This window comes from Melanerpes formicivorus, unplaced genomic scaffold (assembly GCF_026170545.1).
Source record: "Melanerpes formicivorus ecotype bairdi unplaced genomic scaffold, bMelFor1.0.p_v2 SCAF_16, whole genome shotgun sequence".
NCBI lineage: Eukaryota > Metazoa > Chordata > Aves > Piciformes > Picidae > Melanerpes > Melanerpes formicivorus.
In genome coordinates, this window is record NW_027142368.1 from 8,291,554 (window position 1) to 8,317,356 (window position 25,803).

Sequence of the window (25,803 nt, forward strand, 5' to 3'; positions counted from 1 at the left end):
TTCAGTTACATCAGATTAAATGGCACATAACTTTGATATTAATAGTATGTGCAGGAAAATCTTTGTCCTGTAATCTACTTCTTGAGGGACAAAATAGTACTATCTATTTCTTATTGCTGTGATTTTTGTGTTCAGGGATCTGAGATTTTTCTATCTGTAGCCTAAAGTTTCATTTTTACAAGATGTGAATTCTTGCTAGGAATTGTTAATCTTGAGACTCAGGTAGGATACTCCACACATGCAAAGCATCATCAAATAGAATTCACACTGGTGCAGGGAAAAGCAAATCATTCTGTCAGGACTGAATCATGGCTACAGAATTGCTGTCTCTTTGTGGTTTGGAGAGAATTTTTTTTGGAATGGGCAGCTTCCAGTGTAAAACTGAAGTCTGCTGTTAGAGTCTAGCACTAAAAAGCTGTTCATACAAAAGTAGAAATGTTACCCACTTTTTTTTTTCTTCTTTAAACTATCTTGAGTAATGACATTCTGCCTTTGTTTCTCTTCACAGCTTTTCTGTGATCAAGTGCATTGTGTCCAGCTTTAACATTTCCAGATTAAATGAAAAGGTTCAAAAAGAGCACCTTACTTTTGATGAATGGAACGTCACCAAAGTGTATGATCAAAGTGATCACTGTTAAAAGTTAAGCTGAATTTTGCAGTGTGTAAGAAAGAATCCAAAAAAAGGGTTCTGCAAAGGAGCTGGTGTAGTTGAAGCAAGGAAAGAACAGTTTCTCATCAGGAATTTAAAATACCAGTTGAAGTTACAGTGCTGTAGTTCTTCAGTATAGTGATCAAGGGATGTGGTAGGGCAAACCATGTGCCATAGTTATAGCAGAAACTGTAAGGTAAAGGAAGGTCAGAGTCAGAAGTGTGCAAAGAACAGGTCAAAAAAGTGCCAGTTACTGAGTGACAGGAAAAGCATGTGGTCAGCCATGGATGCTGGTGGGAAGACAAACCAGAACAGACTTTGTGGATAATAATCAAAGTTTTGGTCTGTCACTCAGTCTGTATGTTTATATTTTCAGCTCTTGCTTTGAAGTGCTGATATGTCTTTGTATATTGCTAATGTCTTTTGACTTAACGGTAACTAAAGAAATGACATCTTTTTGTTGATCTTTTAGTGTGATATTCTCACTGGTTTGAACTGTAAACCATCTCAATCAGTTGGTGAATTGCAGGCATATGGGGATATCAATTCTGTTACTGGCAGTGTGATGGGGGGTGTTTGACAGCTTAGCTATAACATGGGTACTTGACAGCATCTGCTGTGACTTGGACATCCTGTTCAACTGTGATTTACAAATTACAAACAGCAGTCTGTGAGCTCTCTCATAACCTGTACTTTCAGATAACATTGTGTAGACTCTGGCAGAACTGTTCTTTCCATTCCCTCTCCTTAATTTTGACCTGGTATTGTGGTATGTTTTACTTTCTCGTATCAACTGCTCATCTACTTAAGTAACTTCTCTTTTACATTCACTTGTTTATTTCACTTTTTTTCATTTAAGGGGCAGGTGGAGGAATATTTTTCAACTGCATGAGTTGTTCCATGGTAATACAAATGAAAATGTTTCTGGTTTAAGTTTGAGTGTTTAAGTTGGGAGAAGAGAGTTAAAACATTGATGTTTGATCAGATTGAGGGAATTGCTTGGGGAAGCTACAGACGTTATCAGTAGGCTTGTATGTCAGCCTATATGTTTGCTCTAGTAGATTGCTTTCCATATGTACAGGGGGACAGAAAGGTAAATTAGGTCTTTAAGAAAGAATCACTGTATGCTAACAAGTCGATGCACTTGTGTGGTTTTCTTTTGAGAAATTCCTCCCCAGATGCAGGACTTTGCATTTGCCTTTTCTGAACTTGACAAGAACTTACTTAAATCTAAATCTAGGAGAATTCTTGGACCTAAGCTGTTTGGGTCCAGGTTAAGTATTAACAAAGTAGTACATCAGTATAGCACTAATACTGGTGCCATCTGTCTGGCATTTCCAGTATACACATAAAGCTTTCTGTTATTTCAGTATGGATGGTCTCTGACAATATAAGCTCTAGTATTTCAAACCAGCAGTGCCAGCCTGAATTTCTTCACAGTAATACAGAGGAGCTGGTGGTTCTTCTATATTTATTTCTTAGCCCTAGGCAAAATTTTGCAGAAGATGAAATTCATTAGGATGTTTGACTTTGAGAATTATGTTCATGTTTTCAAACTTTCAGCTCAGTTAAGAAGGAATTAGAACATAGTTCTGGCTTCACAATGGAGAGTTCTTTTTGTTCTTGATGAAATAGACTACAGTAACTTTCTGACTGCCTGCAGAAATGTGTAGGCCTCTGTTTGTGACTTGGTCTCTACATAACCAGTGTTCTCAAGTTGCTGAGGCTTAATTTTCTTTAAGAAGGTAGTTACTATTATGAAAATCTGGAGGGGGAAGGATGTGAGGGATACTATTTATTGGAAAACAGTCCATTGACTTGTATTTTGGTACAAATCTGTGCATAACTGAAAAATCGTTTTGGTCACCTGCTCTGAGTTTATCTATGAAGGCTGAAACTGTAAGGTGGTATCTACTGCCTGCCATGCCTTTCTGTAAGAAAAAGAAGTTGTTTCTTAAATGACATGGTGTTGACTAGCAAATATGGGAAGAACAGAAAAATTCTGTAATGTCTCATACTCCTCCAATCCCCAGACACTCTGAAAAATTGGTTTTCTTTTGTGCTGTTGTAGATTGACTGTAGGACAGTATTGTTAGCTATTTAAATGTTGTGGGTCAACACATGTTTCCTGGTATGCAGCTGTTGAAAGGGGTTTTTTGCTTCTTCTTCAGTACTATTTTTTTTTTAATATAACCCATACACATGTTGTCAAAGCTCATGTATTATTCTTTTAATGTTTGTCCAGTACTGCATAGTTACTTTCAAATTTTCACTTAATTTGTTTGGAGTTTACAGCAAATATTTTTCATGTTATTTTTCCTCCGTGTGATCTGTTTTCATATTTTTGAGATTTAGGAATGTAGGAAACATTGATGCGTCAGGAAATGCTGCATGCAGTGGAGTATTTCTGCTCATCTTGTATCATTACTCCTGAGACACAATGATGAATACGCTGGTATATTTGTAGGCAGCTTTGCAGTCCTTGCTGCTCAGACAAGACCATCATGTCTGAGATGTTGACATCTCCAGCAGTTACAACACAGTCATCCTCTTGCCGACATAGATTGTGTCTCGTAGTAGCCTTTTATAAATGTCTTCCTGGTATACTGAGTTTTAGTTTTATTGTGAGTGCGTAGTTAAGGTGCATGTTACTGTGTCTCTGTTGAAATGTTACCTGGTGTTTTCTGTTATCTAAAGCAGTGCCTTCAAACTTTCATGGCCTTGTAGGTGTCAGTGCTGGATTACTGATGTGTTTTAAACCTTAGGTTTCAGTCTCTCCTTTCAAACTTGACCATAGCAGCAGTGATTTGTTTGGCTGTGGGTATAACTTCAATCAGTTTTAGTGTCTCTTAGAGAGAGCTTATGCCAATATAGTAATACTGTATGGTAGATGAGGGGGAAAAGAACCAAAACTAGTTCAGTGTTTTCACTGGAGTACTGTAATTTATTCTTAGCAGTGAAAAGTCTGAAATTTTTCAGGTGATTTTTTTCATGTTGCTTGTATCAGGAAAGAATAAGTAGTCATTCTTTTAGAAGAACATGCTGTCCTTTTGGATAGCTGCATTGCACAAGTGATGTCTAAGTCAAAAGTGTGTTGTTCTTTTTTGTTTTAGTTTTTATTTTTCCTGCAGATGGCTTCCTCTTGGGTATAATTTGGAATAAAATTCAGTACTGTTAAGTGTTTTGGCTCTGTATTTTATTCAAAGTATGCAAGACATTACAGATGCCTTGAAATATTTCTATTTCCTCTGTATGCTTATGGGACAGTAGAAGGGAACCCCCCACAGTTGACTAGTGTTTCTATTTTTGTATATAGGAGTACCACTAACATTAGATTGATTCAGGGAAAGAAATGTGCTAGTTATCTAATGTTTTCAAAGAGATTGTGATATTTACAATGTAATTTTCCATGTATTAATTCCTAATATTCAATAGCTTATATCATGCAAAGCTTGTTTGATAATAATGTTACAAGTGTATAGTAATAACATCTATATGACACTGGGTCACATAATTAAGACAGGCCACCCAAACTTAATTGTAGTACCTGCCAGCCCTGTAATGTTCTGGACTGCTGCCACTGGCTCTCTTGCAAAAACTTGCATGTCCATTTAGGTTTTCAGGTGGAAGTTCTCTCTAAATCTTTATGCTTGAGTAGTTGAAGCTCTGAAGTGCGAGATCTGATTATAATCTTATCATAATGTAGAGCCTCAAGTGTTATGAGCAAAGGAAAGAACGGGAGTTTTCATATGCCAATATGTAGCTCCCATACCTATCTGGGCTGACTTGTGCCGACATGCATAGACTGAATGTTTTGTTGTTTTTCCCCTCCAAAATGTATTCAGTTTTACTTGAAGGGCCCCAACACCAGCTGAGGGCAGCCTAATGGTTATGCTGATAACTAGTTCAAGTGTTCCTGTCCTTTTCACTGACTAGAGAGGGTTCTGGAACACTCCTAAATGAAACCCTGTTATTAGCAAACACCTTATCTACCTTATCTACACTATAAAGTGCATCTCAGCTCTCTATTCAGTAAACTAAAAAAAGCTCTTTTAAGCTTATGATATGACACTTGTTTTCCAGATGCAGGTTGTTTTTTGTTTTGGTCTTGGAAAACTCTTTTCTGCATTCTCCACACCATGTTCTAAAGTGATTTTCTTAGCAGTTCTTGGAGTGTACTGGAAAAATGCCAAGAGAGGAAAAGCAGGTTACCATGATTAGATAGGAACTTAGAAGGACAAACTTTCTCAGTGCCAAACATTTCTGAAGTTTCATTTTGACAAGTTTTGGAATCTCTTATTACCCTCTTAGTCCAGAAGCTGCTAAATTCTGCAAACCTTCCTGGAGGAAATACAGGCTCTTCATCAAAATAGCTGTTTACTAGCATGCTAACAGTGCACAGGAAAGCATCAGCTGTGGCACAAAGCCTTTTTGTTTATACTGGAGCTCTTGCCAGACAGACTCTCTTAATCCACTGTTAAAGCCATCCTGTAATGTAGGCCAGTAGTAATGCCCATTGGTTATAATACAGGCCTCAGTTTGGGAGAAAAGGACTCTACATATGATAGGGTTGATTCCAAATTATCTGCACAGGAAACTAAAACTCAGTGGAAAGCACCAAACTTCTCAGCAGTCTTTCATGTTACTTATTTTACTCTGTTCATGGTGAGGTTGCTGACAGGAAATGCATTACATATTTTTCTTAATTAATGTTGTGGAAATGTAACATTCAGTTGTAGCAGCCAGGGTACAGCACTTCATTAATGGCATACATTCATACCACATTCCAGAGTAGTTTTTTTAATTTCAGGTCCTATTCTAGGCTTTCACTGACAAGAGGTGATGTTTCTTTGAGATTTTTCTTTTAAACCACATGTCATTTTCCTCTGTTGATGTGCTTTCTCTTCTGTTTCTTTGTGGACTCTCACACCTGCAAGAGGGGAAATTGATTGTGACTGTGAGTGGGAAATGTTAACACAGGGCATGTAAGTAGTAATGGTTAAATTCCCCAAATGAACAGACCAGAAATATCCTACCTTTGCTTATTTTTAATTTTTTTCTTATCTGAATAAAACTTTTCATGTAGTGAGCTGTTGTAGTTATCTGTGCCCCTTGCAACTCCTTGCTGGCATTATTTCTTGAGAGTGGTTAAACCACTTAGATCCGTCCTCAGGAAACCTATTTGTTCCAGTCCATGAAGGGGGCTGAATCCTGTGCAGGTTTGAGTGTGACCTACCTCAAAACATGTAGGTTTTGTGTAAAACGGGGGAGCTGTGGAGCAAACTTCCTGAGAGACAGATCTAGAAGCAGTATCCCTTCCCTGTATTACATTTGCTAGCTTGCAGCTTGCTGCTTGTATTGCTCTGGTGTCCTGTCACTTTACTCTTCTGCTCCTCCCAGGCACTTTTGAACTCAAAGTGAGTTTGGGAGTTGCATTTTATGCAGGGGTACATTTCAAATAGAAATGGATTATCAGTTTGTTTGCAGGAATTTAAAAATATGTTACCTTTTTTGTGGTTTATTCTAGTCTGATTTCTGCTATTTTAAGAGCAAATTGACTAATTAATTTGCATATTTCCTGTTCTGTTTTTTGTCATCTCTTTGCAGCAGCAGTTACAGGCCTTCCAGTCACTAGGCCTCTACCAGTTCAGAGCAGTGTTCTTTTTAGTGGGCACTGTGTTGCCACCTACATACACCCCCCTGCACCCATGCACTTTTCCTCTAAGTGTGTTGTTTGCAAACCCTTCTCTGACAGATATGAAGAGTTATAAGATCATTAATGCAAGAATCTTGACGCAAGTCTGCCTGCACTTATTTTTCACAGTTGCTAGTGAGTAACACGATGTCACTGCCAGATGCTGCTACCAAACATAGCAGCAAGGCTGGAGATGCTATTGACAGTGTTGTTTAATGTTGGGTTGTACAGGTGTAAGCTAGGAAAGTAAGATAATGAGGACTTTGTGTATTACAGTAGTATTTTAGATTACATTGCCCAGTTACTCTGGAGGATTATTTAAGTACTTAAGTGTCAAATCAGAATTTACAATCATATAAACAGCTTACCATAGGCTGGTTGCAGTTGTTGAGTGATGTACATTAAGTACTCTGCTGTACCAATGCAATAATTATACTCATACATGCTATATGTCTTTAAAAGGACAGTTTATAACATCATCTAGAAAATGTGTTGGGCTGCTAGTAAAGACATTAAAACATTTATGGCAGTGGTTGTAACAATGCTACCATTGTCAAAAGAGAAAGGAAAAAATCCAAGAAGGCAAGGAGGGAGTATGCATTAGGTAAGGCTACTATTTCATGCTTGACTAATAAATAAAATACATATAAAATGCTCATTTATGTTTCCAGATGCATACTGTCTTTCTAGGCTCGTATACCTCAGATGACTACCAGTCTCCTCAAATGCATATCAGATCAGCAAGAATAACAAAAAATCTTCCAAACAAATTACCCATTGTGTTAGTGTCACAGTACCGTTTAGAAACCACTCCTGAGCAGTGGTTATTGAATAGGTTAAGAAGCACAAGGATGCTTCTTTATTCATTTTGTGCTGAAAATTAAATCACAGACATTTAATGTGGAGCATCAATTGCTTTGGTAACAATACTGGATTTTTCCAGTGTCCATTCAGTGTTGCTTCAGGAATATTCTAAATCAGATGTTTTCCACCCATACTGCCTTTTTTGTCTTGTAACCAAGCACAATGCATTTGCTATGGACCTGCACTTTTCAGAATGAAGTATAATTTACTGATGTCATGCCTCACTTGAATTTATTGCTGCATTGAAATTGTCTTTTCTGCTTTCATGCTGAATATTTAGTATCCAGACTTTGTACTGTTTTGACTGACAGTATCATTGGCAGCTATTATTGCTGACTACCAAGCATTTCCTAGGAAGAGACATTTTCTGAATTTCACCTGCACGTCCTGAGAGTTTAATTTTGATTTTTAAAGTGTTTGTTGAAGTTGAAAATTAATGGGGTTTGTGTTGCCTTTTAAAAAGAGGTTCTCTGATATAAAATGCCTGTTTCAGACACTTACCATATTGGTATTAATTTGAGATGCTGATATGCATCTAAGATTTCTGATTACTGTCCACAGCTGCCTCACTCTCATTGCCTGAAATAGACCAGAGTATGGTGAGTGTGATGTTTTTTATTGGTGGTGGTGGTGAAAAAAGATTCTGTGTCCCTGGGTCTCAAGAATTTTTAAACTGCCGTGTAGTTATCTTGATGCTGAAAACAAGCATAGGGAGTGCAGCCTAAATAAATTAATGCAAGTCCAAAGTGTTCCTTATTTGCATAAGCACACTGTTTTCGCTTTCTTACTAAACTTGATTAGAGGTGTTGGAAGCTCATTTTGAGACAAAAACTCTATTCAGAATGTAAAACTTCCATGCTAGTTCTGTAAGAAAGACAGTAGTGTACAGTGGCTATTTGTAAATCACTACATCTGTAGTCTAGGTTGGTTTCATTCAGAAATAGTCAGAAGATTGTTTACTGTTTGTGTTGTTTTTTAATAAGGCACTGGGATGGAGATACTGTGTTCTGAAAGAGAAAGAAATTAGTTTCCTACTGGGGGTAGCTTAATTTCTAAAAAACAGTTCAAGTGCTTTTTTCAGAAGACAAACTATGAATACAGGCCCTGTATAAAGAATCTTACAAGTTCAGTTTTTCTTCATAGCAGTTCATTGTGACAAGGTCTTTAAAGTTACACAGGGTTAGATTTTGAAAAAGCAAAGCAGTGAACTTGAAACCAGTTTCATGTACACATGTAGAAGTAAACCTAGGCTTATATATTTTCTGATATGTGGGGAAGATTAGCCTAGTTCTTGATGTGTTTCAGTAAAAGACTATGACTTTGGAGGATAAATTGGCTGACTTCAGTTGAGATGTTCCCATCGATTTCAACTTTTCTGTTGTTGGACTTTTACTGTGGGATCTTTGCAATAAGCTTCAGTGTGTGATTATTGAGGTTTAGTTTAATCTGTAGCTCAAATTAGAGAATACCTTGTCTGGTATTTGTGCAGGCTTAGTGCCATTGTGAGATCTTTCAGCAGCTTTCAACTGTAGGAAGCCCAAGAATGTGGGTGAGGATCTTCGATCTGAGAGGAGGTGTTTCTTAGTGACCTGTTTTGTACTTTTCACTGAGGAGCTGGCTAGAGGTAGAAATTTCCTGAGGTAGAAATCTACACAGTAACTGGGAAGAGGCCATCCCAGAGAAGGAGGGGAAAGATTATTCACCTGTAGCTCTTTTTGGACAGTAATGTCACCTGCAGTTACAGAGCAATTTCTTGCTATATCTAATGTGACTCCTCAAAGTTTTTAAACAAATTTCAGGTGTGAGAGGCTGCGGGGCAGGTAGTGTCCAGGATCTCCAGCATGTGCAGTCACCTAAGTGTGGGGTTTTTTTATTTGTTAAGGGGAGAAAATACTTCCTTGATTTCAAATGAACACTGCATATTCATGCTTCTTTTGCCTTTGTTTTGTTACTGTCATAGGTTAGGAAGCCTGGCATTCATTAAATATGTCAATGTTGGCTTTTTGAAACTTTTCTGGCTTCAACACCCTGCCAGTCTCTGGCTGGATTGGGAAGGAGAGGTGGGAAACTGGTTTGCATACACCTGGCAGCAGGTTCATGCAGTTCATGGGTGTCACAAGGTGCCTGTGTAAAAGTTCATGCTGGAGAGTTCTGTATTTCAGTGTATTCCAGGCTGCAAAAGGCTTTTATATTTCTTTAATGATTAAAAGCTACTTTTTACTTTGAGTGGGTTGCATTGTTTATATTTGGTGGTCAGAATCTTCTACAATGCTTGAAACAAGCTTCTATCTGGAAATAAGTTGGGCATATACTTTAAGTGCACTAGTTTTATTTTAGATAAAATAGTTTCTTAGACACAGGATGTTGAAAGGGGCATGAAAGTGTGAGAAAATGAATTGTATATTTTGTATTCTGTTTATATTCAGAGATCTCCTGAAAGCTTCAAGCGTTTCCTCAGATTTACAGCTTCATAACACTGCCTTTTTATTATGCCAGGGAGCATTGTAATTGTTTTGGTTTTAATTTGTTTAGTTTCAAGTAGAGGTATGCATTTGAAAAAGAAAATTCCCGTTGCCAAAATTCCATACATAAGTGAATGGTGAAATGGTGAAATACTCAGCAGCTGGTGCTAGGTCATGCAAGTCCAGATGGAGCAAACTTCCGTCACATAATGTCCAGAACACAGTTCTTTATTTTCATGGAGGTTTGTAGAAAGGATGTTGATGATACACATTAAAAACAAAGCACAGTTATTTGAAAAGTAAAACAACAACAAAAAAGCCTACAGAAGCAGAATTAATAAAATAAAACTTTATGCTTGGCGTGATCCAAGGGAGGCTCAACTAATTTGGTCATAGAGTTAGACTAAAAAGGAAGGTGGATATCTCTGCCAGATGTTTTAAATTCTAAAGTAATGTTGGGGTCCTTTAATTCCGATCTTGTCAATACAGTTAAAATGTTTTCTATTTTATGTATACTCACAGAGCTTTGGATTTTTTTTTAACAAGTAGGAAGTGCACAAATACATTTTGAAGAAAACACATACTGGAAGAATATATTAGAAATATAATAAGCTCTTTATGTGCAGGGGTCTGTAATGGTATTGCAAACCTTGTCTTCTGTATAAACTCCTCAAAAACTGCTTTGAACAGATGACTTGCAAAGAATGTATCATGTCATAAATTTTGAGAACAAGCATTTTCCTCTTTCTACATTGATAGTGCTGTCATAGATAGTGGATTCCTAATGGAAAGCTGACCAGATTGTTGATAGAGAAAACAATGTAAAGTACAGAGAGAGCAGTCTTCCTGTCCATAGCTGCACAGAGCCAACTACTAGAATATTGGTTCTAGTTTTTGCTATGGACTTGGTTGTGCTTGGGGTGCAAGCCCAGAGGTAAATGACAAAGTTCTAACATGAATTCAGCAATGAGTAATTTCTGATCAACAGACATGGAGGGCAAATAATATAGTTCTGCCTTCGTAAAGATAGGGTGACTGAAATTTTTCTCTAATGAACTTTGAATGCTATATAATTGTTGTTCAGTATAATAACGGTATTTAGTGTTTACTTCCACAGTATCCAGTAAGCTTTCTTCCTGCATCCTAATTTCTCCAGTGCTCTAACAGAAGCTGTGACTATTTTTGCATTTTTTCTCAGTTTTTCAACAGGTTTTAGAGTGTCTGCCAGGGAAGTGGTCATGGCTGAAAGCCTGTTGGTGTTAAAGAAGCATTTGAACAGCACTTCTAAGATATATCACTTAACTTGCTGCCCAGTGTGGAGTCAGTGGTTGGGCTCAATCCTCATTGGTCCCTTCCAGTTCAGAATGGTGTGTGATTCTAGACACCAAAGCTGTATGCAGTGTATTTGAGATACAAGCTGGTTTATGCAAGTGATTAATGGTAATAGAGAGGGACAGGGCAAGACATAGAGCTATGGCTCTAGGTAGGAAAGAAGAAACAAATGTATGAATCAAGCAGAGATAATGGTTTGGGGTTACAAAAAATAAACAAGTGTCACTTTTAAACATCAATCACATCTAGGCTTTAGAAAGAGAAGGGTTGTGGTGATGATGTACAAAATGTTTTGAAGTAACAAATCCAGCTATGCTATTTTAAAACACTGACATTTTAAAGTCTGTCTGGTTTCTTGTTTACTTTGAAGACATTTGTGAAAATAATTAAGAGAAGGTTCTTTGCTTCAAAGAACCTGTGTTTTTAAACAATGCTTGAAATGTCATTTCAGTACCTTGAATAAAATCTGTAACTTACTCTTCAGTGCAGCTTCTGGATTTTTGCACCCGATTTTAGAAATCAGTTGATGTGAAGCACTTGCTGCTATTAGAGGCTTATTTCTATGAATAGTGAGTTAGACAGTCTGATTCTTTCTAAATTTCAGTGTCTTCTATAGAAGCTACATTCTGGTTCCAGAGATTCTGGCAAATAAGTGAAACAATATGGGAGCACATGCATTTTTAAACTCCTGGTTTTTTCTTGTTTACTGAAGAAGCACATGACCTTTGAATTACATTCATAGTGGTGTTTTTGTCTGTTTTGGTATAGCATCTGGTTTGGTGAGGAAACATTTTCCTGTTCTTGGTAATCATACTGGATAGTAGCTTGTATTTATACTAATTTGGAAAGTTCTCCTCAATGTTGTTTGCATTTGAAATACTGCACTAATATTTTTTACCTTATTTTAAGGAGACTTGAGAGAATCATTCATTGTTTAATCTCTTGGAGGAGCATGTTGTCTTTATCCTTGATCTCTGTATTTACAAATTCCTTCCAGTTTATTTGAAAGCACAAATTCTCTGTGTAACTACTGGGTGTACTCCAGCTCTTTTCCTTAGCAATCACTAGTTGGTGTTACCTGGTAAACTAGCTAACACTAGAAAGCATATGCTATACACAAGATCATGTAAAACTGGGGAGAATTCTCACTCACCTGGGTAGCGTTTAGATGTGCAGAAAGACTGAGAGATTGCTACTGTGAGCAGCCTGTCCACATTGCTTCTCATAGTTCAAAATTGAACTGTCAGTTTGCCCTTTGAATTTTCCACTTTAGGGTAGATGTTGGTATGGATTTTATGCAGTAGACCTGTTAATAATGGATTATTACAATAAAAAGATTTAATTTAAATGTTTTTTATTTAAAAAAAAAAAACTGTATTTAACGTGAACTTACAAATACTTTACAGTTCAAGATTAGTAGGTTCTGCATATACAGTATGAAAATCAGCTGTGTGTAAGCCACACATCCTGAGCTCATGTATTAGTCATTTGGGTGCAGAATATCCTGTTTGTGGATAATTTGAGTATACCAAATCTGTAGCTTTAGAAAGATGGTGTTTGGTGTGTGCAGAATGGTCTTTTGTCTAGCCTTTCCAGCCACTTAGAAATCTGATAGATTGTGGTTTATAGGTGTGAGATGGGAAATTCCCTGTGAAGCTAAAGAGCAATGGTACCAGCAAGGATCTCCTGTCAGAACGAGCAGATTTGGCAGAACGGAAAGAGTGTTAAGATTGTAAACTTTGGTACTTAAGAAGTGCCAGACATAGTAGTGCAGGAGCAACCTTAATTTGACCTACTTTGTATGGATGATTCTGGTTTAATAGTGTACTGTGGAAAGGTTTTATTTATTGACAGAATCCCACTGCATTCTTTGCGTTTTGACTCGTACTCATCAAACAAATAGCTAATCAGAGTTTTGGAGATTTTATTGTAGTTGAGCTACACATTCCAAGCTTTATTTACTACACACCAACCAAAACTCTGCAATACACACAGAACTCTAATGCTTTTATTATCAGACTTTTTAATTACACTTTTGTTATAATGTCTGTATATATTTACCATATTACCTTATCTTTATAGCAGTCCTGCAAGATTATGAGTGGTATCTTATTTTTAACTGACATGGGAGGAAAAACAAAGGAAGATTAGGCCAGTATTATCAAAATCATGGACTAATACTGGATGCTTAGCTTGGAATGATTAGGATGTCTTTTCTCAGAGTACTGTTTGATGTTCTGAACAGTTATTCTCAGATGAAGGAGGGGTTGCTTAGCACATCTAAGGATACAGACTCAGAAGTGTTAAGCTGACTATCTAGAATTTGAAGAATGTAACACAAGAAAAATTTGGTTTTGAAGATTTCCACCCCCCCCCCAGGATCATAAAATAAACTGTATATCAAAGGCAGAGTTTTAACTGCTGTTCACCTAAGACTGACTACCCAGGTTTTATTGTAGAGATTCTAAAGAGGAATCTGTAGTAAATGTTTGTTTATATGTTAATCTTCATGTTCTTTCAGCTTTTAGCAGCTGTTCAGGGGAAAGAAGCGATTGCTGGAAGCACAACATCTTCAGCTCTATCTCTGGTTCCTTTGGTATCTGCCTTGTTTAACAATTCCAGAAATGTTTTGTTGAATTTTTTTGTTTTTTTCTTTTTTACATATTCCTGATACAAACAGAAACTATTACCTTCACTTCATGTAAATTCTAGGTTTATAGTTTTGCTGATAATAAGGTACTTGTGAATTTTTCCTACGTGTGCCTTCATTCTAAAGAAAGAGAAACAGTGACTATGAAATTCCATACAGGATATGTCAAGAATCTTCAGCAACCTGATCTCTGAGTTTCAGCAATGCTCTTCCAGTATTGGGCACAGGTTGTTAACTGAGGTCGTGCTCCAATCATTTAAAAAAGAAGAAAAACCGTGCACATTGCCTTTGTGATGTGTATGCATCTCTTCTGAAATTAGAATTGCCATCTTTGCTTCCAGTGACTTGCACTGCCTTTGCCCTCGTCAGCTTGAAGGAACAAATACTGAAAGGACTTAGGCTTTTTGGATGTGTACTCTTAACTATTGCTCCTTGCTGAAAGAGCTTTGAAATGTTGCATTCAAAGTATATAAAAAGTATATGGAGATCTGCAACCTCTTTGATTCTGAGAAGCAAGTCACTTTCTTTGTCCCTTAGACTCATGAAGTCATGAAACTCGAACATACTTTTCACAGGGGTGCTAAAAATACATAGTGCTGCTATGATACAACTGCTTATAAAGAATCAAATGCTCATAATGATGTTTATAGAGATAATAAATGACTGAAAAATACTGTTTTATAAATAATCTCTTTTAGGAGTAAATAGTGAATAATTTTGCAGCTAGGTATCAATGAAGTATCTATGTTTGATTAGATGAATTAACAGAGAAATAAGTGAAGAAATTGAAACTGTAAATGCATTCCAAGACACAATTTTAGCTAGAAATTCTATCATGTTATCCTAGTGAAACCTGAATAATGTGTCTTTTCATTCTTCTTGTTGTCTGTTAAACCCTGCAAAGGTAATCATGCAAATAATGAATTCAAAGATGTCTTCCATTCATAGAGTTGATTATCTGTATCTGTAGAGTTGTATCTGTATTAGTCAGACCAACTCCAACCTGAATTTTGCCCATTTTCTCTAAATCTTACTACCCTGCATATGTTCACTTTAAATGAAATTACCTTCTTGTTGCAGATAGAGCATTATCTGTTGCATTGTTTAAAAATATTTTTTCCCCACTTCTTGCAAGAATCTATAGAACTGCCTAACTAAATGCCTCCTGTAATTTGTTTCTTTTTTTTCTCATTAGTTTTGCCAGCCTGGAGGATGGCAGCTTTCGAAAGAGAGAAAACAGCCAACGTTCTTTGTGGTGGTTTTGACTGATATAGACTCAGAGAGGCACTACTGTTCCTGCTTAACTTTCTACGAAGCAGAGATTAACCTACAGGTAAAAACTTTATAATAAGGAGCAAAAATACAGAAAAAAGTTCCTAGAAACAGTAGATTCATGTTGTAGAAGACAGCTTAAGAAAATATTTTCCTGTCTATGGTAAGGATGTTTTTTTATGTCACACATGTGCTAAGGTAAGCTTAATCTACTAATTAGTTAGTACTAATGAGTCTGGTTTTACCTTCTTTGATAAACAAGAAAAAAACCCAACAAAACAACAGCCAAAACCATTTCATAGAATTTCTTATTCTCCATTATGTGTTGTTGTTGGTGGTTTTGTTTTGTTGTTTGGTTTTTTCCCTAATGGGGCAGGCAATAGAGTGTTCCTCTCCTGTACTTCCGTGTTTGACAGTAGAGTGAATGATTTTCATCTTTGTTCTAGGAAACGGTTTACTCACTTTAGCTCCCTCTGCTGGCAATTCCATCAGGCCAGTAGAGGACCAATGTGTGTAACTGTGCTGTAAAGTGTATGCATGTTTCTGTAAGTGCATTTATTGGCAAGATTTGCGTGGGTGTAAATGGCAAGACTTTAGAACTAAGAGAGTAATTCTTCAGTCTTTAGGCAGGTCAGAGTTTGGGTGTCAGCTGCTTGGCAGTGTTTGTTTTTAAACATGTAGTTAATTATTTTTGGGCAACCTCAGTCTTTCAAAAATAGACGTTTTGTTTCCCAGCTGAGGAAAAGTACTTCACAGAATCTCTGCTGTGACATAATACTTGGAATCTTTAGAAGCTATAACCTAGGGAAAACATCCAACATATAATTGTGAACTGTTATTGTTATGTTTTGAAATATTTTTATTTCCCATATGAAAATTTAAAAAAAGAAGTAAAACCTTGGCATTAAGTATATTAAAATGAGTTAATACTAATTAGCTGGCTAAGTAAAGCAATTTTTCTGCTCTTCTGGTGAAGAACAGTAACATTATTGTTTATTTTAAGCAAATGCTTTTAATATTCCTGGTGTACTCTGTTTTATGCTGGAGTTGAAATGTTGCTCTATTTGTAGCAAAATTAGAATATGCAGTGTTGGAAGAATAATGTGGTGCTTTTTCTGAGCATAGTTGGAAGCCACAAGAGTAATAGTTGTTCTTATTTCATTAATGATGCAGTTTAGGTGAATATTGTAGTTGATTATTAAGAGGATATAAAAGCAGAAATGTAACAACAAATTAGATATGTTTTAGTCTTAAATTTTAATGTAGATTAAATGATCTTCCTATTAAAAATGCTGTCTTTTCAAATTACCTGTCATCTTTCCTTTACAAGTAGAGGGAAATATTTTATAGTAATTCTTTCTTGGCTGATAAAAATTTTCAATGGCTAACTCTTCCTCCACTCTATGTAGTTCATAACATAAACTAAATTTAGCAAACTTGTTGTTTATCCTGTGGTTTCTAGCAGCTGCTTTTGATTTACTATGCACATCTTTTAAGTAATGCTCATCACAAAACATCCAGTATTAAACTGGAAGGTTTTTTTTTCCTCATACTGCCCAAGTATTAATTCAAAGTATAAAAAGTAAAAATACCCCCAAAAACTCCACAACAACTGCAGGATGTTGGTTCTCGTGATGCCATTCCTGGCTGTGTTGTAAAGAATGCATATTTTTCAGATGAACTTGCTGTGGTGATATTTATTCTATGACTGCATTGTTTATAGCCAAACTTCCTGTTTCTTTCTAAAACCCAAAGAGAATAATTGAACGTGCCCTGTTGCATGGTCATTAGACAAGAATTCAGCACATGTACAATCTGTAATGAAACATAAGCTTATGAAGTATTGGACTATGAAAGGAATATTGACTTAACTGTTCAGATGGATGCCTCACTAAACAAACAGTCCAAGAAACAGTGTCCAGGACGTGAAATGAAATCTGGATCATGCATTTCACTGCTAAATACAGTTCAGGGTTTTTTTGACCAAATGCTATAACTTACTAGTTGAAAGTAAGATTTTTATTTCCAAAAAAGATGAGTTAATTTCTTTACAGTAGCCATCAGCTGGTAAATCTTGCTGATACAGGAGACTGGGCAGAATTCAGCTAGAGCTGTTTAGATGTTTGGCTTGGCAGAATGGTCTTCACAAAATCCTGGAATCAACTACTTGGAAGTGTCTGTGGTTAATTAAACTGCAATGATATAGAGAATTCACCCATGAAACTCAGTTACTCTGTATGTAACTTTATTAGCCCTCAGAAAAATGTGCATATATATATATATGTGTACCCCCCCCACACGTATGTTTCTGTGTGGTGTATACCCTGTTTGTTAAAATTCAGTTCTTATTTCTAATAGCAATTTCTGGATATTTCCACTTAGGACACAAAGACTTCATGTAATACTTTTGACTCAGCAGAAACATCTGCTGACCTCAACTGTGCTTCTTACCAATTTCACGGTTCGAATTTATACTAACAGTGCTTGGAAGAGCACCATAAATAGAATATTCTTAGAAAATGTTGTCTCGCATCATTTGGGATTCTAATGGTCAAATTGTATGTTGCCTTGCCCTTTGGGAGAAGTTAATCCTCTCTCCCCAGTCCCACCATCAACAAATTAGAGAATGATTTATGCCAGTAGCTGAGCCTTGCATTACAGAAAATCTGCTTAATGACATCAGCACAGAATCTCAAACATTTGTTTAGAACAATCTTACTACAAGAATGTCTAATTCTTTTGTGTTGTCTTATGTACATTACAGCCTTGCAACCCCAAAGTTGGTAAGCTTAAATATATCACTCTGGAAAAGGCACATAAATAATAATTCACAAGTCTCCCATTTCCTGCCATTCACATTCTCTTCCTCTCTCTGTCCCCCTGCAAAAAGAGGAAAAAGAAATTGTAAAAATCCCAAACCATAAAATGGCAGATTCACAACATTCACAAATATTTCCTGAGTCCAGTGGAAAAACTGCCAAAAAGATTACTTTGTGCTTCATAAAGCTCTAATTTTTGTGCTTGGACTGGAGAGTTGGTGATCCTACTGTGTTAAAGCACATGCCACTTGATGAGTCACTGACGTTTCGTTTTTAGCAGAGGATGAGAACACAGTTTGAAGTATGTAATCTGATCCCCCTTTAGATATTATGTTAGTGAGTTTTATCCCAAATGTTGAATGTATTCTGAAAGTGACTTCCTATGGTCAGTGTCCCAAACCACATTGTCTGGAAAAATCCTCCCAATTTTTAGAATAACGTTTAGTATATTACATCATCATATTGTAAAACCTGCTGAAAATGGATGGTATGGTAGCATAGAGATTAAAGTAATGCCTTATTTCCCTTCAGTGCCTATGTAAGGAGAATGTTGCAGCTGATGTTCTATATGATAAGAAATGGACTTGTGTTTTTAATGTCCATTTAAATATTGAGATCCTATCTAGACCAGAGTTTAAAGGTAAGGTGAGAACAGTTGTACAGAAGAAGGCATATTTTCATCCTCCTAATAATAACTTTGGCAGTGGTTTCTCCTGTCCTGTTTATCCCCTGGCTCGTGCTTTGGCACACACATCCCCAGTTGGAATTCATGCTGCTGCAGGGTGAAAAAGCTTGTTTTGGGTAAAGGTCTCCTGTTTCTCTTTACTCCTGTGGGAAAATTCAGAAAGATACAATAAACACTAATCTTTGGAATGGCTATTTGCATGTTCATAGTTCTTTCTGAAGACTTGTTACTGTATATTTTTTTAACATTACTCAATGCTGTGGTTCATGCATTGAAAGCAGTTAGTTCATGCTATTGATTATTGCCCCGTGGAATCTCAGCATATGTAGGGCAGCTGCAGTGGCATTACCTTGGACTGCCCACATCTCCAAGGTATTCATAGCCAACAGCCTACTCCAGAGACGCCCGTCACTGTATGGCTGTGCAGGCTGGTATTGAGAGATGGAAAGTATGAGTCTGAAGTTACATTTATTCCAGAGTTCTTTCAGTGTATTAGATAGTAACACACATAAGCACTTCCTGGGGTTCTCGAGGTGAGGTGCACTAAATGTAAACATGTAATAGATGGTGGTGGTGTAAATTTTGTGCAATACTGGAAGGTGCGATGCAAACTCTGTCCTATCTGAATGCTCTGAAGTGTCAGTAGGATTTAAGGTGCCAATGAGCTGGCCTGTTACACTTGAGGTTGCTTTATTTGACATTTGATCTTCACGTGATTTTCTATCTTTGGCCTTTTTTCAGTTGATAGAATCCCTACTGTGCATTACTATAATTTATCACAGAGTGTTAGAGGTGGGAAGTAACCTCAAAAGATCATCAAGTCTAACCCCCTTGCCAGAGTAGGATCACCTAGAGTAGTTCACACAGGAACTACTCTAGGTAGTTCCTCTAGGTGGGGGGGTTATCCTGTTTAGCAGTTAAGTCATGATAATGGCTTCTATGCTGGTAAAAAATTATTCCATTACAAGGTTAGTAGTAGTGTTACGATTGTGTGCATGTGGATAAGCTGCAAAGTAGATCTATTCACCTGTGGGCTTAGTTCAGCAGATTGTAAGCAAGATGCAGATTTGTCTTCTGGAAGCTGTCAGCTAGTTTATTTTAACTTTCATACATGTGCTAGAATTTATTGGATACATGCATTTGTGTAAACTAAAAAGTAAATAAAATTAATTGATGCTGAATGTTTTTTGGCCATTGATTGTTAATAAAACAGCTGAGAGTGTACTTGGCTGCAAATAAGACCAGCAGAGGCTAAGTCACGTGGAGAGAGTAGGATCTGTCCCAAATGAGCAATTGGCACCAAAGTTAACTTAAAATAATTTTCCTTAAAATAGGAAATTATGCATGGTCTCTAAATCTTCTTTGCTGGGCAGTTAGTAGCAAAACAACAGGCTTGCTGAACTTGGCACAGTTTCAGTGCAAAGTTTTACATAGGGCAAACCAGTTTTGACAGTTGTAATGAAGTACTAGAGTGAAAGTTTTGTAATAAGAAATGTTCATCCTCTCTCTAGGAGTTGGTGAATTAATAAAAGTACAATTCTAATTTAACTTTTTGTTTGCACTTGATTTCTTTTGAATTTGAAATAATCCCTGTCAGCTTTTGCCTTCAGAATGGTAAAACTATGTGTAATGCTTTGTCTTTTTCTAACTTTTCTATTAGTACCTCAGTTAAAATTTGTTTTCATCTTTCTGATATGAAGATAAATCTGTTTTTTCCTGTGCTCAACATTAATCAGAACTAAATGTGCTGACTGCAGTAGCATATGCTTCTGGAGTGGAAATGTATGGCCAGAGTGCCTGGATTTTCTCATGAAAATGGGTGGCATCTCTAAAAAAAGGCAAATCACAGAACTGTCTGCCACAGAGTTGGTTTTAAGATCCAGAAGAATGTTGTGGTCCATCTGTGGAGACTCAGAGCCAACGTAAGTGAAGACTGGGTGAACAGCTGATAGTCCATCAGAGAGATTCTTGGGTAACAGTTCAGACTTCAGAGAAATCTGAAGATGAGTTTGGAAAGAGAGGAGAGGAAGGATAGCTATGATTCATGTGTGCTGTAATTCAGCTCCACATTGATAGAGAAAATCCTAGTGTGTTCTCAAGCAGTGTGAGTCTACATTCAGTAGACTTTTTTGACTATATTGATAGGTCACTTTCATGTTTAAAAATTATATTCACTTCCTAATGTAATTGTTGCCTAGATTGTTGTTTTGAAGTTGTCAATGTTTAGAAACAGAGCTGACAGAATAGTATGATTGTTGTGGCAAAGTTAGCTTTATAAAAGTTCAAGAGGAAACCTTAAAATGTAAGGGCTAGATCAGAGCAATGAATATCTTTATTAAACAAAAAAAGATTAATCAGTGTAAAACTGGCTGCTGGCACTTGTTCTCTTGCCTGCCACATCTTTTGCCTTTAAACGAGTTGCAGTTTTTCAGCAGTAGTACAAAATCAGTCACCTTTTTCTACTAAGAGTTTTAACATAATTTCTGAAGCTGAAATTGAAGTTTAGATCAAAATGCCTGTTTATATGCTGCTTTTCCATGTGCAGCATTTAAACCAGATCCCTCATCAGACAAACATGACTGACAGTACATTTGTTCTCTATGAAAGTCAGTGAGTGTGAAGCAGGAGGATGTTTCATGGTCCCTTGCCACATGATAGAAAACTTGGAGTGTGAGATCAACCCTTATCAGGCATCAGGTGATCCACAAATGTTTTTAACTTAGATGTAAATCTAGAGTAAATGAAATTAATTCATAGCTCCATTAAGCTGTTTGCTCCTTATGGGGATTTTGTCTATTCCACATAACCTGAGGTTGAGTCTGAAACCAGGAGTGAAAATAAATCAGGTTATTTTCGTGTGTCCCAGAAGTTTGTTCAATTAAAAAAGAAAGAAGGGAATTAAAAATAGATCTGTGGTCACTTACTTGATTTTTATCACAACACCCCCCCAAATGTGCATATGTCTGAGCAAAAGTGTAAATAGAAAGAATTAAGTTTGCGGGTTTACCACTTAGTATTTAGTTATTGCTACAGAATGGTTATGCTGTGAATACTTTCCTTGAAAAGTAGGTTAAAAGTCATGTGTTTTAAATTAATTATCTACTTAGTCTGCTGAGTCCTAATAATGTGCCTGCGTGCCTGTCAGAACCTTTAGCAGTGGAAGAAACATGACTAGTCACACTATATTTTTCACTAAGTCTTTCTAAAGTAAGAGAGTGTTTTTATAGTGTAACTGGTTCAATATTGTGCTGCTATTATGCACTTGAAGGTTTTAAATGGAATCTCATTATGAATTAATTCATGACTTGATCTGAAGTTGAGTGGATTTTGTAAAAATGGCCTTTTATGGAAACCTTCTTCCTGTCCATGCACTCAGAATGCTCATTATTTGAGTACCATGTGAACATACAGAAGCTTCCATATGCCCTTGCCTTAAGAAATGCAGTACTCTGCATTTAATTGTTTTAATTTCTCTCCTAATGCTGTCAGGGTCCATAATCAGTCAGCCAGAATCTGTTGCCTTTATTGCTAGAATTCACTATTGCCCTTTAGAAAGGCTGACACCTTTCCAAGGTGGGCAGGAGGAGGGAACTGTAATGTACAAGGTTTCCTTAACAACATTGTAATGTCTGGAAATAAATGAACACGTGAAGGTTGAGTTACTGTGTTTCTTTATTAATTTGTGAATCACAATTTTTGCCTAGAAATAAGATGCAAACTAGATTAAGCATGTGCACTACATCTGTATTGGCTGCTGTTTAGCTAAGAATTAATGCACAAAGGCGAGTATATACCCATGTGTATATATATACTGTTGTGACTTGTCGTATGCATGAAAATAGCATGCATATCTTTCAATTAAAATAACTTGGTTAATACAAACCTAAGTACTCTCCTTTTAAACCATTCTTTTCAGATAGTAGGCTCTCTCCAGATCAGGAAGTTGCTCAGCTGCAGATTGCTGGAGACAAGGAGAATGCACTGGAGGAATGGCAGTGCTAAACTTGCCCTTGGTTCAGGGGGCCCCTTGTTACCAATATAGGGTACTAAGCTATAGATGAACCTTTTTTTCTGAAGTAGATGCTTATATCGCAGAATCAAAGAATGTCAGGGGTTGGAAGGTGATCTACAGAGATCATAGAGTCCAACCCCACTGCCAAATCAGGATTACCCAGGGAGGGCTACACAGGAATGCATCTAGGTGGACTTTGAAAGACTCCAGAGAAGGAGAGTCCACAACCCCTCTGGGCAGCCTGTTCCAGTGCTCTGTCACCCTTGCCATGTGTCCAGTTGTGGGGTTTTTTTGGGTGTTGGGGAGACCATGCTTAGACAAAGGATGTTACAGCATATGTAAATACTACTTAACTTTTAGCCCAGAATCTCACTTAGTTTGTTTATAAAAAGCTCAATAGTTACAGGTACTTTTTTCTCTATGTAGGTATGAAAATAGAGTACCAAGTTGCATGTGTGCACAGGTATCTATCTATCTTTAGGGGGACTTGTGTGAGAAGTGCTTTAGCATAGGTTGACAGAACCTGAATGTGCATGAACAGCTTCCAAGAGACACATGCCCATGGTCAGGATTAAAGCCTGAAAGGCCAGCTGTGACAGCATGGTGGAAGAACAGTGGGTAAAGACTCTAAGAAGATGTCTTCAGCTGTGGCTCAGGTTAGGAAGTAGTGCTTTATTACCATGTAGCTGTCAGCCCAACTTGTAAATGATAACCCAGCTACTGCGCCTTTTCAAAGGTACCTTTTCAGTTTGGTGCTACAACTGAGAAGAACATTTACACAATAAAGCACAGGTCTTGGTGTGGAGGAAAAACCAATTAAGTGGTATACAGATGATTGTGATGATGATTCCTGCTCATGTCTTAAGCTGCCATCATTTGTTGCTGACCCAGGCAGACAAGACTGAATAGAATAGGACTGCAGTTAAGTATTTTGTGTAAGTGGAAAGTAATTTACATGAGATAAAACAAGTGCTTTGGAAGGAACCTATTTAGTTTACAACTAGATGAACAATTATACTGTAGGGTGATGGTTTCCAAACTTTTGCCCATGCAGCCCTATCAGTCAGAATCCTACATGAAGTCTATTATAACTAAACATTTTTTTATAATTGCAAGCATTTATTAAGTAATCTTTTAAAGGACTTCTGCTCTCTTTGTTTGAACTGCTTTTATTTGGATCCATGTGTTTGCTTAAAGAAACTCCATTCTGAACCGAGGTTGTGAAATAAAGCTCATGAGCTCACAGCATTCCTGGCCTTTAAGAGCATGTCTATCAGGTTTCTTCTATTTAATAGAAAAGTGATGTTTGATTTTAAAAAAGTAATAAAGAAATTAAATAAACTGGAATGATGACTAGCAGCATGACAGAAATTAAGGCAAACATTCCATGTTGTCATATGAAAATGGAAGTAATTTTTTCTTGTATTCCTAATTAATATAGTGATTTTTGCATAGAAGAATGCATGGTCAGAGAACAAATGAAATGATTTGGAAATTTGGGGGATGATGCGGGGGTGGAGGGAATTACATGCAAGAATTGGAAAGCATGGACTTTCTGTCATTGGAAAACTTAGTTAATAGATTTGTCAAAGATGTGTGGAATTCTAGAAATGAAAATACTCGGTGACATCTTTAGTTTAGGCCATGAATAATAAAATATTTGTGATTCAATAGCACACGCTGGCAAGGAGGTTATAGCTCATTGCACAATCCCATGAACAACTGCAAGTTTATCTGTCTGTGTTGTACCCTTCTCTGATATTTTTTTTTTTTAACCAGAAACTTAATGGTTTGTAAGTTTAAGAGATTTTTTTTGAGAAATCTGAACTTGTTTTCTTGTGAAGAAATTCCTTTAGATTCCAAATTCGCTGGGTCAGGCCAAAGATGGCTTTGTAGATTATTTTAGCTGAAATGTTAGTGGAAATTCTGTAAGAAAATTGAATGATAGGAGTGGAACAACCAAACATTCTTTTATGACATAATTATTACTGTGTTTGATTGTAAATCAGCTAACACTGAAGTGAGAGAATTTGTTCTATAATCCATTGTCTGAAATGCGAAACAGTGAGCGCTGTCCTGACTGTTGTCTCAGAACTTTCTTTTAGGTATATTAATGCATGATTTCCTAGGTGAGCTTTTACAGGTTGAACTCTATCTAGAGTCTTTAGGAATTTGAGCAACCATGGGCATGTGTTCCTGTTAGTTACCTTCGTTACCACTTTCAGATAATGTATTTTCTTTTCTAAAGCTCTGAAAAATGTTAACTTTTTTTTGTAAGAATGCTAACTCTTTAGTTTGAAGCTTCTTTCTGCCTATTAATTTAAGCATTTCTATTTTCAAGGGAACAAAAGAAATCGAAGGCGAAGAGGAATCTGGTTTAATTCCACCTGCAGAAGTATTTGCTCCTAAAAGCCTGGTGTTGGTGTCCAGACTAGATTATCCAGAAATTTTCAGGGTAAAGAACTTGTGGTTGTCATTCATAATATGTGTAAGGAGACAAACCTGGTTTTAATGAGTAGCAGTGACAGTACTTTTGATTTAAAACATCTCAGGATTGATTTGGGAATTTTAAAACCAAAGTAGGCTTAGATCAAATTCAGGACCTGTGACAGTGAGTGGCCCCCATAGTGCTTTTTTTCTTTTATCCTTCAAGCAGTTTTAAATCTACATAGAAGATGAAACAGATTTTTCTGGCATCAATTTATTGTATAATAAAGGGAATCATTAGGACAAACCCAGATTTGCTTAGGTAAAACCAAGACATTAATAATATTTGACTTAATATATATTGGTACATTATTAGTGAAATCTTCATTTTTCTTCCATATGAATGGCAAAATGTCAAAGCCTCTTCCAGATGAAACTAAGATGCATGACAGAATTAGAATCCTGGATTACCTGATAAAGAATTATGACTGACCTGTGATAAATGGAAAGCTTAAATTTGTGAAACAAATATAGTTCAGTTTACAGATCAAAGGAGGAAATCATTCAACAGTTAGGGTGATATTAGACATTAAGAATGACTGTACCAAGTGAGATTAATGTCTGTGTATTTTGCTTGATTGTGGTCCATACAAATGCAAAGCAGAGTATTTAAGAGTAGTGCAGGCTGTGGAAACGATTCCACAAAATACTTTCTTAATTCAGGGTAAATTATAGTTAAATGACATTCTGAACCAGAGGTGTCAGCTGAGTGGATTTTTTTCATATAGTTTGTCTGATTTCTTAGTGCTCAGATTTTACAACAACCCATGGCAGGGAGTTTCACAGCTTAACTATGTGTTATATGAAAAGTTTCTGTTGGAATTATTTCAAAGCAGAGAATTCCTAAAATATTTGCCAATTTATTGAAACTACAGC

At 36.7% G+C, this 25,803-nt stretch overlaps 1 protein-coding gene across 6 annotated transcripts in view; it reads left to right on the forward strand.

Annotated features, from left to right (window-relative positions):
- The window catches only part of SBF2 (SET binding factor 2), a 199,015-nt gene that overhangs the window by 66,195 nt on the left and 107,017 nt on the right, over positions 1–25,803 (forward strand). For all 6 annotated transcript variants that reach the window (XM_068148006.1, XM_068148008.1, XM_068148009.1 and 3 more), the window contains exons 3-4: positions 14,848–14,985; positions 24,782–24,895. In XM_068148006.1, the coding sequence (XP_068004107.1) occupies positions 14,848–14,985; positions 24,782–24,895 (252 nt within the window). The remainder of the gene's footprint in view (positions 1–14,847; positions 14,986–24,781; positions 24,896–25,803) is intronic.